General features: G+C 40.1%; 1 protein-coding gene across 1 annotated transcript in view; it reads right to left on the reverse strand.

The window, feature by feature from the left end:
* The window catches only part of fbxw10 (F-box and WD repeat domain containing 10), a 74543-nt gene that overhangs the window by 41700 nt on the left and 18027 nt on the right, over positions 1 to 14816 (reverse strand). The window contains exon 4 of the mRNA XM_063074290.1: positions 2922 to 3049. Coding sequence (XP_062930360.1) covers positions 2922 to 3049 — 128 coding nt within the window. The remainder of the gene's footprint in view (positions 1 to 2921; positions 3050 to 14816) is intronic.

A 14816-nucleotide genomic window follows, 5' to 3' on the forward strand; every position in this document is an offset into this window, starting at 1 on the left:
CGGCAAGTTCCAGGACCAGAGTTCCATGCGAGCAGAAGGTATGAGGGTCAGTGGCCCCTAGGGACTGTGTTGGTGAGAGCGGAGTTTGAGGCCTAGTGTTTGAGGTACCGCCATCTGCGATTCCAGAGTTCAAGGCCTGGAGTTCGGGAATCTCATCCAAAGTCATCAGTGAATCCTGGGTCGATGCTGAAGATCGACGCCTGAAGGTGATCAGAAATCTGGAAGCCAAGGTCAGATGTCCCGAGCCCCAAGTCCACAAATCAGCTGGGGAAGTTGAATACTCACAGACAGTGGGTCTTTGAGTCCTCTAGAGGCTGGAGGCTGAAGGCCAGAGACGGACTCTCCTGAAGTTGGAAGACTGTGTGGGTACATGGGTAGGTGGGAGAGACGAAGGAATGGGGCCTGGTTTGCTGAGTAATGTGGGTGTGCTATGTAGGCACCAGAATATGTGTAGACACTTGCAGACTGCCCCCAGCACATCCTTACATGGTGTTGATTGTTAACAAAAACGAAACAATTCACTGTTTTGATGTACATGTGATAAATACATGAATCTAAATCTGAATCTGAATGGGTATACTCTGAATGAAGAAAGGGTGAATCAATGTCAATGTGAAAACTTGTGCTGAGGGTCTACAGAATGAATTTGCCCCATCACATCATATAAAGCAGGAAGACCAAACCTAAGTGTGTGTATGGTGGTAGTGCAGGACCTTGGTTATGGGGAGAGGTCAGATAAGCTGCTGTTGCTTTTCCTGGAATGAACTGATAGAGGAATATAGAATTATAAGAAGCATATATGATCAGAATCTTTTTCCTATGGTAGGGATATCAAAAACAAGGCAGTGTGGGTTTAAAGTGAAAGGAAGGGCTTAAAAGGGAATTTGAGGGGAATTTTTTATGTAGCAAGGGGTTGATATCTGTCATGCTGCTGGAGGAGGTATCGGAATAGATCGAATCTCTGTATTTAAGATATTTAGACAGGCACTTAAATAGGAGAGGTATACAAGGAAACACACAAAATGCTGAGGGAACTCAGCAGGCCAGGCAGCATCAATAGAAAAGAGTAAACAGTTGATGTTTCAGGTGGCGACCCTTCTTCAGGGTATACAGTACAAGGAAATGGACTTTAGATGGGCAAATGGAATGAATGTAGATGAATAAAAATATCAGCATGAATGTTGTGGGGGACAGAGGCTGATTCTGCTCTTTGTAACTCTATGACTCTATCACAACTATGTTGGATTCAGACCTCTATCAGAATAGACAATGATGTAATCCACTAGTCTGCTTCCCTCTTTCGGATTTACTCCCGAAACACAATAAATGTAATATTTTGTAACCAAATTAACTGAGCCAGTGCATCATGACTCATTGTACTCCAAGACTATAAAATAGTGGTCTTGTACAACGTTAGGTGTTGATTCCGGTTTGATTTTAGTACAGCTGTACCATAATTCCAAAGAGCCATCCTCTGTCCCAGTTTTTTTGATAAATTACTTACCTTCATCACAGCCGGATTATTTACATTGCCAACTGGATACAATAAGGAGACCACAACTTACAAACTGCAAAGTTAGTTTTCAACAATAAACACAAAAGCTGAGACAAACGTAGCACCAGGCTCAAGGACAGCTTCCAGCCCACTGTTATAAGACCATTAAATGGTTTCCTGGTACAAAATGGACTCTTGACCTCATAATCTATCTCGTTATGAATTTGCACCTTATTGTTTATCTGCATTGTACTTTCTCTGAAGTGGTTTCACTTTATTCTGTATTGTTATTTTGTTTTAAACCTTGTTCTCAATGAACTATGTAATGTTTTGATCTGTATGAACAGTATCCAAGACAAGCTTTTCACTGTGTCTTGGTACATGTTACGATAATAAACCAATTGCAAGTGAAATAATTGTTGCATATATTATAAATAAAGTGCCGAAAAATTAAGAACATCAGGTAACATCTGCAGATGGAGAAAAAGAGTAAACATCACAGGTCGACTCATCACTCATCTGATGTAATGTTTTCCTTTCTGTCTCCACAGATACTGCCTGATATGCTCAGTATTTTCAGCATTTTTGTATTACTTGCTTCTTGAAATTAGGATCCTTGTCTGCACAAACAGTATTTAGCTTCTCCAATAAATAAAATAGGCATCCACCCATAACCCTGAACACCACTGCACATGATCAGGTGCCATATCCATAGAGGAATCAGAAGGAAAACTGTGGAATTTATAGAAGTCTAGGTAAGTCCACAATTTTCCTTTATAATTGATCTTTGAATGATTTCCGTTTTCTTTATTCAAGTTAAAGCACATAATGCACAAGATGTTGCCAGTCTTTTTATAACCCAGTGCACGATCCAAGAACAGTTTTGCAATTTACAGCAAGAAGACAGGACGAGAGGAGCTAATTGTCGTTAAGGTGTCAGCCTACATTAGGTGAAAATTTACAATCTTTTTACACTGATCTGAATATATTTTTAAAATTAATATGCAAAAGCATTTTTTTTAATTCATTGAAATCTTTTAACAATTGGTTGACAATTTCTTACAAGGGATTCAGAATTATGCAATGCCTGATTAAATCTATACTTGTTCTTCATCACTATCAGAATAAAATATGCAGCTCACAATAGTGTACTTTTTTAAGATGTCTAAGCGATGTTTAGGATCTTATTGGGAGTGGAATAGAGTCAGTTGACCTGTTTGCAGATCAACCTTAAGCCACTACAAAACAAAAAGGAAAATGTGGTTATTTTAATCTTTCTTGGAGGATTTCATTACCACATGGATACATGAAACACAGAATGGATTTTTTTTAAAACATTAAGCAGTCTGTCTGGAAAAACAGGAACAGGTTGTTGGAATTGTAACATTAAATATAATTAAACACACACAAAAACTTGTTTTAATACCTGCAATTTTAAGACTTCATCAAAAATGCAGTGGAGGGCCAGCAAATCTCTAGTCAACTCCTTTGCCAAATATTGCCAGTGTTTTGACACAAACATGCAATTTTGGAGAGATGCATAGTCTAGTAAACCTAATAAAAACAGAAAGTATATATTAAGAATATTTATAGAGAACAAAGAAATTGATGAACCTGGATCTCCAGTGGGTGGTAAACCATGAAATGGGATTAGTGTAGCTGAGAAAAATTCTGATGTACAGTTCCTATAAAAAGTATTCACCCCCCTTGGAAAATTCCATGTTTTATTGTTTTACAACATTGAATCACAGTGGATTTAACCTGGCTTTTTTGACACTGATCAACAGAAAAGACTCTTTCACATTGAAGTGAAAAATAAATTTTTACAAATTGGACTAAATTTATGACAATTATTAAACACAAAATAATTCATTGCATAATTACATACCCCCTTTAAATCAGTATTTAGTAGATGCACCTTTGGCAGCCATTACATCCGTGAGTCTGTGTGGATAGGTCTCTATCAGCTTTGCACATCTCGTCACTGCAATTTTTCCCCATTCTTCTTTACAAAACTGCTCAAGCTCTGTCAGATTGCATGGGGATCATGAGTGAATAGCTCTTTTCAAGTACAGCCACAAATTCTCAATTGAATTGAGGTCTGGACTCTGACTTGGCCACTCCAGGACATTAACTTTGTTGTTTTTAAGCCATTCCTGTGTAGCTTTGGTATATGCTTGGGGTCATTGTCTTGCTGGAAAACAAATCTTCTCCCAAGTCACAGTTCTCTTGCAGATTGCATCAGGTTTTCCTCCAGGGTTTCCCTGTATTTTGCTGCCTTCATTTTACCCTCTACCTTCACAAGCCTCCCATGGCCTGCTGCAGTGAAGCAACCCCACAGCATGATGCAGCCACCACCATGCTTCACAGTAGGGATGGTGTGTTTTTGTTGATCTGTGGTATTTGGCTTATGCCAAACATAGCGTTTAGTCTGATGGCCAAAAAGCTCAATTTTGGTTTCATCAGACCATAGAACCTTCTTCCAGCTGACTTCAGCATCTCCCACATTCCTTCTGACAAACTCTAGCTGAGATTTCATGTGAGTTTTTTTTTCAACAATGGCTTTCTGTTTGCCAATCACCCACAGCGCTGTGACTGTTGAAGCACCCAGGCAACAGTTGTTGTATGCACAGTCCCTCCCATCTCAGTGACTGAAGCTTGTACCTCCTCCAGAGTTGTCATAGGTCTCTTGGTGGCCTCCCTCACTAGTCCCTTTCTTGTACGGTCACTCAGTTTTTGAGGAAGGCCTGCTCTAGGCAGATTTACAGCTGTACAATATTCTGTCCATTTCTTGATAATTGGCTTAACTGTACTCCAAGGGATAGTCAGTGACTTGCAAATTTTCTTGTATCCATCTCCTGACTTGTGCTTTTCAATAATCTTTTCGCTGAGTTGCTTGGAGTGTTCTTTTGTCTTCATGGTATAGTTTTTGCCAGGATACTGACTCACTCGCTGTTTAACATTCCAAATACGGGTGTATTTTTACCACAATCAATAGAAACACCTTGACTGCACACAAGTGATCTCCATTTAATTACATATGTGACCTCTAAAACCAATTGGCTACACCCGCGATTATTTGGTGTGTCATATCAAAGGGGGTGAATATCTATACAATCAATTATTTTGTATTTTATATTTGTAATTAATTTAGATCACTTGGTAGAGATCTGTTTTCACTTTGAGAATAAAGAGTCTTTTTCTGTTGATCAGCACCAAAAAGCCAGATTAACTCCACTGTGAGTCAATGTTATAAAACAATAAAATATGAGAATTTCCAAGGGGGGGGGGTGAATATTTTTTATAGGCACTGTAAAAAGATTCCTTATTATGAATTTTAGTGGAAATTAAAATAAAATGCAAAATAATAGTTGGGGATATTAAAATATATGACTCAATTGCCATTCTGTTTTCATTTCAAATTCAGTTCTTTGAGTCTATCTTAATTGATTGACAATTCAAAAATGAGGAAGGATTCCAAATGACATATTTGCTGCAACGATTGTAAACAAATCAATTTTCAGTGGATCATGATGTATACATATTCATTCATGGATAAAAGCTAGAATAGTTTATTTTAAAAAATCAGAAATGTGAGGCATCAGCCTTTTAAGTTGCTAGCAAGAGTTTCTTACAAACTTCTTAGTTTGGGAAAGAAGCAACCCTTTTGTTCATACGAGACAGTAAGACCTAACCATTCTCAGCTTTAAAGAAATTATGTAGGCATAATATAAAATGTAAATAAACCAATCATAATGCAAATAGAAGAATGCTGTTTCAGAAAGTTGAGCCAAATATGGATCTGTTGCCTTATAGTAACAGATCATAGCTACAATAAGGAGACATGAAAAGGCTCTATTTAGACATTCTCAAAACATTCAATTTCCAAGAAGTGTTTTGTAAAAAGTCACAATTTTTGAAAAGCCAAGTCAAAAGTTGTTAAAGCAGGCTTGTTAGGAATCAAGTACAGTTAGATTATTCAAGCCATGGACAATCTACAATTTAGTTCAATTTCCTCTCCATTTCCATGGCCTAACCTGTATTTCCTGCACTCCTGTATTTCACAGCTTTTCCATCACTTCAATTGTGTTCTCTCTCCCTAACTTCCCCCATTTCACTCTTCATATTTTCTTTCTCTGTCTCTCTCTCCCACAGCTATGAGTTCTTTTAGTACATCCTGTTTTTCTCAAGACATACAGAATTGATGCCTAGTGTTAGACACGTAGACCTCAGCCACAAATTACTACAAAACAACTGAGGAACGAGTGAGCTGCTGGATCAGTAGAAGTATCTTCTGGGATAGAAGGATCAGGGTGGACAGAAGGGAAAGCCTCTGAAGGAGCATCAGTAGACTGCCACCAGCTATTTGATCTCATCTGCAACTTTAAGCCCTGTTTCAACCATGTATGTGATTTGTACACGTTATTTCATAGAACCATCATGACAATCAGATGAAATGATTCTGAACACCATACTGGTTTGCATAACAAATCATTCTTAAATTTAACACAGGGGCTAGGCCTTTTGTATTACAATATTTAACTGAAGGAAGGATGAGAATAATAACTAGTCAGAGCTCATTGCAAAAATCTTCTACATTATTTTGCCCCACTTCAGGAAGAATTGATGTGGAGCAATTTAAAGTAATGATTCACCAAATTTTCATTATAAAATGATGCAATTTCTAATTTTTTAATAGACTTACATCACATTTACAGCATACATTCAAACCATTTGTCTTAATGTCCCAATTGTTGTGTTTCATCTCATCCACATATCATTCCATTCCTTTCTTTCTCATGTACTTACATTTCAGGCCCATCGATCCTATCTACATCTACCCCTCAACTCTAACTCTTAAATGTCCTCTGAAATGAAAAAGCCTCAGCCTGTCTGCCCAATGACAAGAGCTCGGCACTAAATTCTGGTCACCAGACCTTACGAATCATGTGACATTTCTGGAAAGGGTTCAAAAGAGACTCATAGGAAAAGTTTCAGAGGGAGGAATTTTAAGTACAAGGTTGGATTGTAGAAGCTGAGTTTGTTCTGGTTGCAGCAACAAACACTGAGAGACTTGTTCAGAGTAAAGAAGCTAGTAACATTACTAGGTGGTTTAAGAAATGGAGGCAAGGGTTTAAAGAGACAAATCTGCAAGGGGACGAGGTGAGGAAATGCTTTTTTGATGATCTGAAACTCACTGCCAGTATGTGCAAGCAGACTGTGTAGGCTTCCAGAAGAGAAACTGGCAGGCCTGGAAGGAAAGTACCTTACAAAACATTGGAAAGGAGCAGAGAACTGTAACAAAATGCTCTACAAAGAATTGGCATGTGCACAACAGACAAAATGGCACCCTCCAATGATGATTCTATTTTGATGAGCCAAAATTTGACCACTGGGATCTATCACACAGTATAAATACACATGTAATGGCATGACACACAAAATGCTGGAGGAATTCAGCAGGTCAGGCAGCATCTAAAGGAAAGAATAAACAGTCACGTTTCGGGCCAAGATCCTCCTTTAGTTCTGTTGTAATAGCATATTTTTTTGTGAGGATAGGGAAGCCAAATCACTTCCTAGGGTCATACATACGAACTGCTCATGGTTGTCATTCTGACAGTATGAGATTGCCAATCTCCTACACCTCCGAGGATTCACCTCTTCATTTACCTAATGCTGATGAATGCCAAGGGTCTTAAACAGACATTCAAAATCATTTGGAAGTTCTGACGAAGTGGTGAGCCTTGCTGGGACAGAATAAGCGGTGGCTTAAAAGGCTGATAAAGTATTTTTGAGTGCTTGCTATTTGCAGCAGGGTGATCACAGAACTTTACAGGTCAGGGTTCAATTTATGGGACCAGGTTGGCTCTGCGGTACGTGTGAATGATGATGAGCAAAGGTTGAACAGAAATAGATCATGTGTGACCGTCAGGTCATATGCAACGTTTCACCAACTAATAAACATTAATAAACAAAAATAAGAACTATAAGAGACAATAAATATGACTAAACAATTCAGCTCCTTGTGCTCCTCCAATCAATGAGATCATGACTGAATCTTTTACCTCAATGTTACTTGTCGGCTCTAACCCCATATCCCTTGATTCCCAAAGCATTCAGCAGCATGGAAGGAAAAAAGTGAGTTGACACAGTACATCATTCAAACATTATTCTGATTAAAGCATCCAGAAAGATTGAAAACATCAAGGTGAATGCGGAAGGCAAGCAAGTGTACAGTGCCGTCTACTAGCCTCGTGCTCGCTTCTACCAGAGGAGATGTCTGCGTGTGATGGTCTCTCTCCCACCCTTTCGCTCGCTGCTTCCGGAGAAGGTGTCTGCATGTGACAGTGTCACAGCGTCTCAGTGTCTGTCTCTCTCTCTCTCTCACACACACACACACACACACACACACAGAGGGAAGGTCTCTCTGTTCGAATGAACTCGCACTACCTCGATGCTGCTGGAGCAAGGTTTGTGGATTGGACTGTAGTTCACATTATGATGCGTTTTCTTGTTGCTCCTTTTTCTGTTGATATTTTTGGGAGACTTTGAATTGGAGCGGCCTGCAGATAATGAATACTGAACTGAACAGAATATGGACACTTGCATTTTTGTGTTTTATATTCTGTGTCTTCTATGCTTGTTCTTTTTAGTTGCCATTTGCATGATTTTTTTGGTGCATGGGGAGGTCATGATTTTCTTTGAACAAATTTCTTAATTTTCTTTGTTTCATGGCTATCTGTGGAGAAGACGAATCTCAGGGTTGTATACAGGTACTTTGATAATAAATGTACTCTGAAACTTTGTATCACAAAGACTCCTCAGAGAATCTCGTTTCCCTAGTTTAATTAAGGCATAGTTTGAAGGGTACAATTTCCTGGTGCAATGAAGTTTGAAGCTCTATCTTTACCCATGATTGCAGCCAAGTCGTTCACACAAACTGGGACCAGAAATTACTCGGTTTACTGGGAAAGGAATTCCAGTGTCCACTGTGTAAATTGTCTTTAAATGATTAGAGACCAAATGGTTACATACGGAAAAAAACTACATCGATCAGGCAGGCATGGGAAGTTAGAATCTGTCTGGCATATTTTGTGGACTTTTGGATTTTACTCAATTCTATTAATTCATTTTTGTAGATGTTACACAGTACAGTGGTATAGTAAATTTTCTGGTACATTTAATGGTACATGAAACAGAGGTGAGCCACATGACAAACGTTTTGGGATTTTGAAACAATCAGACAGCCAATTATGAGAGTTTTATTTTAACTTCAAATATAAAAGCAGCAAGCAAATGTACCCTGCAATATGTGCAAAAACAATAATTAGAGATACAGTGAGGAATGTGCAAAAAAACACACTCATCTAGGTACAGGGCAGATACAAAATCATCTAGCTGCATCTGAATCAGTTTTCTTCTCACATAGTTCTTTTTCAGATAGTTTATGCATTTTTGCTTACAGTCTGATTTGCACATTTGACTTGACAGCATCAAGTAATAAGGACAGTGAGAATTTCTCTGTTATCTGCCATTGGGAAGTCAACACTGCCAATGCATGTCACCATCTGCTGCTTTCGTTTCATTTGGCCAGTCAATCAAAGTTGTGAGCTCCTTTCTGTTATAGCAATTTTAGTAGATGTCTACAGAAGTTGAAAAGTATTAAACATGGGACTGAAAATTTTAACAAAACTGCAAATGTTGGAAATCTATATTTATAACAGAAGGTGTTGGGAAACACAGGAGGTCAAGGGAGCATCTGTGGAAAGAGAAATAGAATTATCATTTAAAGGGCAAAACTCTTCAGGAAAACAAGCACAGTAGAGGATTTGAATTTCTTCCCTAATCTAGGCTTTTTAAATGTGTTTCCAGTTCCAATTGCAGCCTTACTTGCATTTTTGTAATTGGGCAATGTGGGTGGTGTTTCCTGTATGAAGAGCTACAGAAATATGAAAAAGAAGCATTGCTTTAGATTACTCTTCATTGTACTTGAAGTTGGAGAGGCATTTTTTTTGAAGATGGGGTGACAGATGTAAATTGAGAAGCAGAGATATGTCAGCCACTCTTTCTCTGCCATTGAGAGCTAACATTCTTAGTGTGGTCAGTACAAATGGAAATGGATGTAGGCATAATGATGTTGCTATGGTTGTATATCATGTGAATGTTAACTCAGTAAGCAGCCTTCTTCATGAAGACAAATTAATGTTAATCATTCTGTTGCTCAGATTAGTACCATGTGCAGTCCTTTGTAATTACAAGAACACTGCCACAGATGACACCTGTAACTTCATGTTAGCATCATCGCCATCTTCTAATCATTTCATTACCACAACCTACACCAATCTGTCACTCAAGTTCAGCTGGAATCACAGCCCAGTCAGCAAACAGGAAGAGGAAATCAAGTGATTGAAGTGATTCAGTACAAGGTAGGCCCAGATGAGATCTTGAGAAGGGTTATCATCTTCCTGGGTAGGTTTGGTCGGTGGACTGCCTATAAAAATTTAAACTAAAGTGCCATCTTTATCACAAAGACTAAGGTCCATTTTAAAAATCCACTGAGTCATTTCTGTCCCAGCAATTTTGATCTGCCTTTTTTTTTATTATTCAGCCAATTCGGTGATTAAGCTAAGCAATATATCCTGGTCTGAACCGCACCCCCCCCCCCACCCAATGTTTTTCCATCCACTGACTTCCTTCAAAGGATTGCTTGTTACTCCAGATTTCAGCATCTGCAGACTCTCATGTCTCCAAGATGAAAAAAAATAAATTTGGGTTGATTGTAGTATGGAACCCAGGCTGTGTACTTCAAGAAGGCATATATAGCCCTTACTACCCCTACCCGGAGTGGATAACCTTGTCAACTGCAGTTTAAAGTTTCATCTAGCAAACATGGGGCTGGAAAGGAATGACAAAGACCGGTCCATTTTCACTGTGTCTCTTTCTTACAGTTATCAGGTGGATCTAGTTTATTGACTCTTTGTCTTTCTTCTCCCATTGCTAATTGCTTTAAGGATGGTTCCTTCATTAACCAGCTGGAACCTCTGAGCTCAGAAAAAGTGAAGGTGTTGCGTCTGGAAAAAGTACTCTGCCAGAATGCAGTGGCTTTAAAGGTTCATGCTGGGCTGAGTCACCTGATCCGCTGCTTGCTGGCAGATACAAATAAAACAGCCCTTTGATGTTGCTCCAAAACTCCTGCTGGGGTTCAGCATTCAACTTGGCCAGCAAATCTTGAGCAGCACAGGCATCTATTTCATGCCTTAAAGACCACATTACCATTTTCCACCAACATTGATAACACGATTTCATAAGTGACTGACATGAAGACATTTAGGGATTATATTTGGTCTTATCCCTTTATTCAAGTAAGGAACAGGAGACTGCTTAGTAATATAACATGGTCTCTGCAGAGAAAACTCCCATCAGAGAGCTATGCTAAGGTACAATAGACAACAGACAATAGTCAATAGACAATAGGTGGAGGAGTAGGCCATTCAGCCCTTCGAGCCAGCACCGCCATTCACTGTGATCATGGCTGATCATCCACAATCAGTACCCTTTTCCTGCCTTCTTCCCATATCCCTTCACTCTGCTATCTTTAAGAGCTCTATCTAACTCTTTCTTGAAAGAATCCAGAGAATTGGCCTCCACTGCCTTCTGAGGCAGAGCATTCCACAGAACCACAACCCTCTGTGTGAAAAAGTTTTTCCTCAACTCCGTTCTAAATTGTCTACCCCTTAATCTTAAACCGTGGCCTCTGGTTCTGGACTCTCCCAACATCAGGAACATGTTTCCTGCCTCTAGCGTGTCCAATCCCTTAATAATCTTATATGTTTCAATCAAATCCCCTCTCATCCTTCTAAATTCCAGTGTATACAACCCCAGTCGCTCCAGTCTTTCAACATATGACAGTCCCACCATCCCGGGAATTAACCTCGCGAACCTACGCTGCACTCCCTCAATAGCTAGAATGTCCTTCCTCAAATTTGGAGACCAAAACTGTTCACAATACTCCAGGTGTGGTCTCACCAGGGCCCTGTACAACTGCAGAAGGACCTCTTTGCTCCTATACTCAACTCCCCTTATTATGAAGGCCAACATGCCATTAGCTTTCTTCACTGCCTGCTGTACCTGCATGCTTACTTTCAGTGACTGATGAACAAGGACACCTAGATCTTGTTGTACTTCCCCTTTTCCTAACTTGACACCATTCAGATAGTAATCTGCCTTCCTGTTCTTGCCACCAAAGTGGATAACCTCACATTTATCCACACTAAACTGCATCTACCATGCATCTGCCCACTCACCCAACCTGTCCAAGCCACCCTGCATTCTCATAACAACTTAATAAATTTTCCAGATCATGCAGAGGAAGGGTTAATTTAAAACCAGCTTTCAGCCCCAATTTTTGACTCTACTTAATTATTTCCCCAAAATATCTGAGTCTTATGCCCCAGAAATTACTCTCAGTGTCCACCTTATTAGGTAAACCTGCTTGTTACAGAAATCATCTAATCAGCCAATCATGTGGCAGGAACTCAATGTATAAAAGTATGCTAGTATGGTCAAGAGGTTCACTTGTTGTTCAGACCAAACATCAGAATGGGGAAGAAATGTGACCTAAGTGACATTGACCACAGAATGATTGTTGGTGCCAGATGGAGTGGTTTGCTGATCTTCCGGGATCTTCACGCACAACACTCTAGAGTTTACAAAGAATGGTGTGAAAAATTCAAAGAAAACACCCAGTGAGTGGCATTTCTGCAGGCAAAAAAGTTTTTATTAATAAGAGAAGTTAAGGGAGAATGAGCAGATTGATTCAAGCTGACGGGAAGGCAACAGTAACTCAAATAACCACACATTACAATGATGGTGTGCAGAAGAGCATCTCTGAATGCACAACACATCGGACCTTGAAGTGGATAGGCTACAGCAGCTTGAGATCACACTGGGTTCCACTTGTGTAGCCACTTCATTGGGTACACTCCTGTAGCTAATAAATTAGCCAATGAGAGTATCTGTAACACCATAGGTAGATAAGATGGTTAAGAAGGCACAAGGTACTTCACTTCATTAGCCATAGCATAGAACATGGGAGAAGGGAGGCTAAAAACCAACTTCATAAGACATTGATCAGACTTCATTAGAAATACTCTGTGTGGTTCTGAATGCCACACCATAGGAGGAAAGTGATTCCATTAGAAAAGGTGCAGAATAGATTCACCAGAAGGCACAAGAAACTGCAGATGCTAAATTCTGGAGCAACAAACAATCTGCTCTGTGAATCAAGGAGCATCTGCAGTGGTGGTGGGTGTGGGGGTGGGGGAGGTCGGTGGTGTGGAGGAATTATTAAAGGTTCAGATTAAACCCCCGCATCAGGATCACAAAGGATGTTACCTTGTCTGAAGTGCTTCAGTGATGATGGGAGACTATATAAGGCAGGTTTGTTTCCTTTGGAATTGAGGAAGCTGAGGGCATTACTTGATTGGAGTATTCACAATTATGAGAGGTATAAATAGGGCAGATAATGATGGCGTTGGAGGTTTTTGCAGATCTGGGTGACTTCTTCAATTTTGTCCATAAAACAGTTTAATTTTTCTCTTCTCATGTCTTTTTTTCCCTTTCACGAGGTGACTGAGGTCCTGTGGAGTCTGTGATCTACAGATCTAGCTCAAACTACGGTTCTTCACAAGATAGTGCACTCTCGCTCTCAGAACTCGCTGAGCGGCCTGCCGTTTCGATACCTCCCGGTGTAGCCTGGAAGACATGAACCTTCAAGGTGTGACCCTGTGGGTGCCTCAATTCCTTACCTAGGTCGCCGACTGAAACACTGCAGGAGATTGAAACTTTGATACAGCAGGCAGTGTCAGGGTTGCCAATTTTCTCACTCCCAAATAAGGGACAAAAGTAGCAGTCAAATACGGGACACTTGTATTTACCCCGAGAAACACTACCATGACCATGAAGCCTTGCACGGGCACCTGTACGTGTACGTGCAGGTTTTTTTTTCTACAAATCGGTTTTGGCTTAATCTTCCCAATTCTGTTACGTGAAACTACACTGTACATACATTATTTCTACTTCCTATAGGCTGTGTATTTATCATATCATTCCTGCTTTTACTATATGTTAGTGTTATTTTAGGTTTTATGTGTTATTTGATATGATTTGGTAAGTTATTTTTTTGGGTCTGGAACACTCAAAATTTTTTCCCATATGAATTAATGGTAATTGCATCTTCACTTTACGCCATTTCTGCTTACAAACGGTTGCACAGGAATGCTCTACCTTAGCGAGGAAAATACGGGACAAGGGCGGTCCCGTATGGGACAAACCAATTTAGCCCAATATACGGGCTGTCCCGGCTAATACGGGACAGTTGGCAACCCTAGGCAGTGTATGCTGCTGTGAAAAGAAGGCCCCTGAACTTATCAATACCTCTCCCTCTCCATCTCTCGTCTGCTGGTCCTCAAGTCAGGAGACTCGGACAAGCGATGCGGCAGATTATAACATCGAAACAGCGAGTTGTTGGTCTCCCTTCTTGCTGTTGCAGGAGCACTATCTCTCTCTACCTTGCTACGGAGAGAGAGAGCCTGTCTGAGATGTTGAAATGTTGGGATGCATAGTAGATTTTGATGGACTCTACTTCATGGTCTCTGGGGGCTTTGCTATTGCTTGCATGGGGGAGGCAGTGAGGGTTGACTCTTTTGCTGGAGCAAGTGAGGGGAGGGTTGATATTTTTGCTGCTGCTGTTTGTGCGTGGGAGGCGGGGGGTGCTTTGGGGTTCTAACATTTTCTGTCATTCATTCTTGGGTTTTGTTCTGTTTCATGAATGTCTGTAAAGAGTGTGAATTTCAGGTTGTATACTGTATTCATTCTCTGATATTAAATAGAAACATTGATACTAAGAGGGTTTTCTCCATCAAAGAATCATGTAAAACAAAAGGACATAATTTTACCATGACGGATAAGTGGTTTAGAGGGGATGTGACAAAGATTTTATTCACCCAGAGGATGGTTGTGATCTGGAATACACTGTTAGTGAGGATGGTGAAGACAGGAACATTGGCAACATTAAGGAAACATTAGAATGAATGCTCAAATCACAGAACCATGGAAAGTGAGTATAAATGGGTACTTCAACACAAGGAATTCTGCAGATGCTGGAAATTCAAGCAACACACATCAAAGTTGCTGGTGAACGCAGCAGGCCAGGCAGCATCTATAGGAAGAGGTACAGTCGACGTTTCGGGCTGAGACCCTTCGTCAGGACTAACTGAAAGAAGAGCTAGTAAGAGATTTGAAAGTGGGAGGGGGAGGGGGA

The sequence above is a fragment of the Mobula hypostoma genome, chromosome 22 (assembly GCF_963921235.1).
Source record: "Mobula hypostoma chromosome 22, sMobHyp1.1, whole genome shotgun sequence".
Taxonomy (NCBI): domain Eukaryota; kingdom Metazoa; phylum Chordata; class Chondrichthyes; order Myliobatiformes; family Myliobatidae; genus Mobula; species Mobula hypostoma.